At 57.2% G+C, this 5,185-nt stretch overlaps 3 protein-coding genes across 3 annotated transcripts; 2 read left to right on the top strand and 1 right to left on the bottom strand.

Moving 5' to 3' along the window:
- Positions 1-11: 11 nt before the first annotated feature.
- Positions 12-449, top strand: SPRG_16687 (hypothetical protein; the record flags this gene model as incomplete). Its single annotated transcript, XM_012355993.1, has 1 exon — positions 12-449. A coding segment is annotated over one exon (438 nt), but the record flags the coding sequence as incomplete, so codon positions are not given.
- A 1,964-nt stretch (positions 450-2,413) lies between these two features.
- Positions 2,414-3,054, top strand: SPRG_16688 (hypothetical protein; the record flags this gene model as incomplete). The annotated part of the gene is made up of 4 exons (XM_012355994.1): positions 2,414-2,480; positions 2,532-2,660; positions 2,706-2,821; positions 2,866-3,054. The coding sequence occupies 4 exons, from the start codon at positions 2,414-2,416 to the stop codon at positions 3,052-3,054; spliced, it is 501 nt and encodes a 166-aa protein (XP_012211384.1).
- Positions 3,055-3,413: 359 nt separating this feature from the next.
- On the bottom strand, positions 3,414-5,174 carry SPRG_16689 (hypothetical protein; the record flags this gene model as incomplete). Its single annotated transcript, XM_012355995.1, has 8 exons — positions 3,414-3,649; positions 3,704-3,779; positions 3,823-3,910; positions 3,961-4,165; positions 4,209-4,566; positions 4,618-4,722; positions 4,771-4,926; positions 4,981-5,174. The coding sequence occupies 8 exons, from the start codon at positions 5,172-5,174 to the stop codon at positions 3,452-3,454; spliced, it is 1,380 nt and encodes a 459-aa protein (XP_012211385.1). The 3' UTR covers positions 3,414-3,451.
- Positions 5,175-5,185: the final 11 nt, after the last annotated feature.

Below are 5,185 nucleotides of genomic sequence, written 5' to 3' on the forward strand. Positions count from 1 at the left end.
ATTTGCTTAAGTCGGACGCGTACCGCGGCCGCTGCAAGTACAAGAGCGGCCGGTGCCCCAACGAGCGCACGCTCAAGTTTAGCGGCGAAGCCCACACGCTCTGCGAAGAGCACCGGCTAAAACACAACAAGAACCAGCGAAAGTCGGACGCCAAGCGACGCGGTGCCAAGCCCGTCAAGAAGGAGCCCAAGACGACGACGACGACAACGACCAAGACGACCACGCCGGACGCTCGCATCAAGAGCGAATCCATGGATGACGCCTTCGTCAAGCACGAAGACGACGACGTGACGATCAAGCTCGAGCCGGGCCTTCAGATGGAAGAGATGGAGATGCTGACCGCCGACGACCTTGGCCCCGAGTTTGATCTGGAAGAGATGGACATGACGGAGCCCGAGACGTGGTCGGACGACGAGGTTGAGATTCTCAAGCACATTTTTGAGGCCTAGTCGCGTAGCAAGTAGTTAGTTAGTTCCTATTAAAGTGCCCTAATAATTGAAGTAGTAGTCCTTACGTTGCGAGTGAAGCGCGAGGGCGCGCCGTGTCGGTGACGTCGAAGGATCGTGATCGGGGCTCCCGATGACCGAGCGGTCGCTGATCTGCCCCACGTGGTGAGCTGCGATGACGCAGGTATCCAGTGAATTATGATGGGCGCGCTCTGATTGGCCGAAACAACTTCAACCTGACTTTGCACATCGAGCGTCCGCACCTGCGCGAAGTCCGTGCCTCGTCGGCCGACGATTCGCCGGAGAAGTGGAGAGGAGGAGCGGTGCAGCACCACGGTACGTAGTGCTTTCTATGTGTCGGTCGCCGGTGTTGGTTTCTAGCCGACAGGCGGACGCAATCCTAGGTACACAACGATCACCACCTGACCAGGTCGACCACGGAACGCGAGCGGCACCAGCGGTACCGAGAAAACTCGTAAGCTCGGTATTATTGACGGCGGTGCCATGACACCGATAAGAGCTCCAAATTCCATGCCACCACCACCGAGTTGGTCGTCGTCTCTACGTGGCGTGTCGTGACAGCAGCAAGGACATTATTATTCGACGGTTGCGGTCCGCACCCTGGTCCGCACCCTCGCGAGCGTAGCATGAGCTAGAAGTAGTGGTATACTATGGTTGAATGGCGGAATGCCGTCATCCAGACCTTGGCAGTCGAAGGGGTTCGAACGCCTGTTTCGAACGCGACATCGGGTCTCGACGACGTGGTTGCGTGTGTATAGCGAATCGCGTGCTTGCCTGCAGTGCACCGTACTGTCGAGCGTCGCACGTGCGGTCGACCTTTCTTGCTTGGTCGACCGAGCAAGAACGATAGTACGTGGCTGCTTTGCATTTGAAGCGCCGGTCCTCCTAGATATTGTGTGAACGACTCCGAGTCAAGTGTACCGCAAGAATGATTCGATCGCGCGCATTTGTATAGCAATGTTCCCTCCTCTCTCGAGACAAAATCAAGTTCTGATTTCGCTGCATGACGTCGGCGGATGCGCTGCGGCACCGCAACATCAGAAATCTAGAGGACGCCAATTGAATCTACAATGTTCCCTTGTCTGATGCGTACCAGCAAGGGTATATAATAAATTTATTATATACCCTTGGTACCAGGTACTGTCGCACATTTATTACTGTCGCACATTTATTATATACCCTTGGTACCAGGTACTGTCGCAGGCGCCTCGCAGCGAGCTTCTCGGTACACCGCATTTTAGAGTAGATTGTTCGTAGCTGTCGTAGTTCATGAGATATAAGGCTCCGACTGATACGCGATCCGAAATGGCCCGTACAATAGCATTATACATGCACGCATTGAAAAATAGTATGTATCCTTGCCATCAAGCCTCGGTCATGGTCATGGGTGCGCTTAAACTGAGCAGGTTCTGCTTCATGGGCTGGGTGTCCACACTCTGTACTTACCGCCGGTTTTCAGCGAGTGTCAGAAATGGCATCGTCCACACAAAAGGTCAAATACCAGCTCCTCCTTGTGTCGCCGGCGTACCTTGACGCGCTCGATCGCTCGGCTACGGCCTTGCAGTCACATACCGCCCGGATGACGGCCAGACGACTTTGCCTCATCGCTTCTGGAGCTCGTCGACTTGGCCTGGACCAGCACTGTCGCCAAGGCTATCGATGCAGCCTCCACCGATACAAGACGTTGGACGCGGACAACGTCAACAGCGAATACGTACCAATCGAAATGCCGCATCCCCACGCTTTCTTTGCGTCGGACAGCAAGTAGCAGCATGCTCGGCTCCATGCTTGACGCGCCATCATATCCCGAGGCCGGAACACCGGCAAGCATAGGACGAGGTCCTCGCCCATCTCAGCGCATGACCCGCGCGCCCCTGGTAGATGCAGTCGATTTCAATCACGTTGGGCTCGGCTTCGTTGAATTCACTCTTGGATTTTGTGTGGAAATGGCCGGGACGTCGCGGCGATTGGTTGTGACCAAGCAACCCCCGTCCGAGTTTTACAAGGACGAAGGTATGATCCGACGAGATATAGGCGAAGAATGCGGATGAACGCGCCGCGTAGGTGGACGCTCCAACTACCTCACGACCGAGATCTCGCTGCTCGAGTTCAATTGCAAGAAGGAGCTCGTGCGGTCGTCGTCGCGGGCGTTCACCCCGATCCCTCTTCGCGTCAGCCTCTACTACGAGTCGGGTACCATGGCGGTTTCATGTCGCGCGCGTTCTCAGCCATCCGTAGGCAAACGTGTGGACGAGAGCGACCAAGACATTTTCCGCTTTGTTGGCGACGAGTACGACGCGATCGTGATTCGCGACGACACGCGCAGTGCGACGATTCACTTTCGACTGGAGAAGGTGGGATCTCTGACCAATTTGGCGGTCCTATCAACAGGGTGCAGGTGAGCCGGCGCAAGGACGGGCAGCGCTTCAAGCTCAAGATTGAGCCCTATGTGGAGCAGTGCCCTGTCAACTTGGACGACCTCGCCCCTGTGTTTACAACAGCAATCTGTGTCCTCTCGAAGCGCAAATACCCGAGCCAAGATGCGTCGCACCGTGCCAAAATCCTCAAGACGCTGCCTGGTATGTAAACAAGAGCAAGATGTTTGGAGGCGAGATTCAATTGTTCGTAGTGGACGTCATCGCGGACACGGACGGCGTTCGCGCGCAGCTGCAGCACCTGCAACGCCAAAACGACCGCATGCTGACGCTTCTGGAAGCGCAGGTACCGCCGCGCAATATCCAGTGATTTGACGACTCTGGCGTAGCACGAGATGCTACTGACACTGGCACGTCCATTGCCAAAGACGCTGGACCTCGATGCTCTCCTCAAAGCCGGTACGCATCGCGACAAGGTCGTGGAGGTTGATGCTGCTGTATGTAGAAAACGCTGCCTTTCGAGATGCGCTCGACCCGACCGAGTCGGACCCAACACTGCACAATTTGACGTTGTCGTTTTAGTTGATTTTGAATGAAGTTTGTCGTGGGTTAGGCCATGTGGGGACTACGATGACGCGCAAAGAGCTTGGCAAACGAGGCTGTCGGCGCCATGGGCGATGCATGCACCTGCCCTTCGGTCGAGTACATGGGTGATTTCGTCGTCCGTGCTGCGACCGCGCGCTTTACCGTGCGCTGGAATCGTACGATGCGATACCGATCGGTGCGTGCTGCGAGCTCATGGACCACCTACACCCATGCGCAATATCACCCAGGTGTTTCAGCACCGTCGTTCTGGCGTACATGGAGCAGTGGTTGGCCCGCGCAATCCACACCGTTGACCGACATGATGGCGTCGCCGGGCTGGATCATGTTGCACCTTTAGCATGGCGTCAGCTTCCCAGATGCAGCAAGCTGCGTACAGTTTCCCGATGGCGGTCGTCGCGATGTACCCATACACACGAACCGCACTGTCAATCTTGTCTTGTGTAAGCACGAGACCAAGAGCGCCTAGGGTCATAGAGTCGGTCTCTGCCGTGGCATACTAGTGTGCAGTGTACCTGGCGCGAACGCCACGTCATAGTCGAGCAAAAGTGGCGTCTTTTTCGATTTTCGCCACCGTGAAAAACCGCGGGGACACAACTTTGTCGGCTCGGCGCTATAGATGGCGATGGCCCAAGCCGGCGACGGACTCGCAGTTAGGCGACGCTTGGCGTCCGCTTGCATTGTCTGCTCGCAAGCGTAGGCGCCTCTCAGTTGCGACACCTACATGCCGTGGGTATCAGCTTTGTATCAAAGTGTCAAGTACCTCGAAGGGGCAAAGTCGCTCGGTCAAGGCAAACGCGCGGGCCAAGAAGGCGTCTTGGTCCTCGACAGACCCCACGCATTTGTCGGGTATGGACTGTATGTACTGCAGCAGTAGCGCCGGGTCGTCGTCAATCGGAACGTCGGCCAGTTCCAGCGTTGCCAAAAGTGCAGCGGCGGTGCCGAGCAAGATGCAGCCAGCGTCGGCCGACGACGACGCCACGCGCAGCAAGAGTGCATCCCAGATGCGCTCAGCGACGCGGAGCGGCAGTGTATTTGCAAAAGCAGTCACGAACCACTTGGTCGCAAACACTGGCGGCTCGAGCCGCGCAGTCGTCAGCCGCGCAGCAACTTCCGGCACCCTACGCGTCTAGCATGAGGCGCAACGCCGCACGTCTATCCGAGTCGCCGACAATGTAGGCAGGAGCGCTGTCAAGACGGCGTGGTCGGCGGCGAGTCCTGCCATGTCGGGCGTGTGATACGCGATCATAAGCTCTTCCAGAACTATGGCCAGTGCCCTAGTCGATTGACGCATCGAATCCAAGGCCATGACGACAAAAGCGCACCAAAACGCTGTCGCTTCGTCGTGCAGATGCCGCAGTAGCATGGCGCCAAGGACGTGCATGCCCTGGCAATATCCGATCTGCGCATTGCGCGTAGCGTAGGCGAGAAGAACGCGCTGAAGCGCCGCTTCGTCGCTCGGACGATCCACGAGGCCACTCCTACTGCGGTGCTGAGTCCCTTCAGTCGGCAGTCATGTAGTACGGTGGTGGTACCTGGGTGCGTCCATGGCAACGTCATGGCACGTCGTCTTTGTAAGGTACATTGCATTTGCGCCATAGTCTTCGTAGCTTAGCGGACTTTGCCGTCGGAGACGCTCGATGCGGCTCGCGAGCGCGGCGGTCCACGCCGTCCGCCGCGCGTCGTCGCCCAGCGCTGCGCCGAGATCGAGCGGCGATAGCTCGGACATCTCGAATACCG

Source organism: Saprolegnia parasitica (assembly GCF_000151545.1).
Source record: "Saprolegnia parasitica CBS 223.65 unplaced genomic scaffold supercont2.351, whole genome shotgun sequence".
In the NCBI taxonomy this organism is placed as follows: Eukaryota; Oomycota; class Saprolegniomycetes; order Saprolegniales; family Saprolegniaceae; genus Saprolegnia; species Saprolegnia parasitica.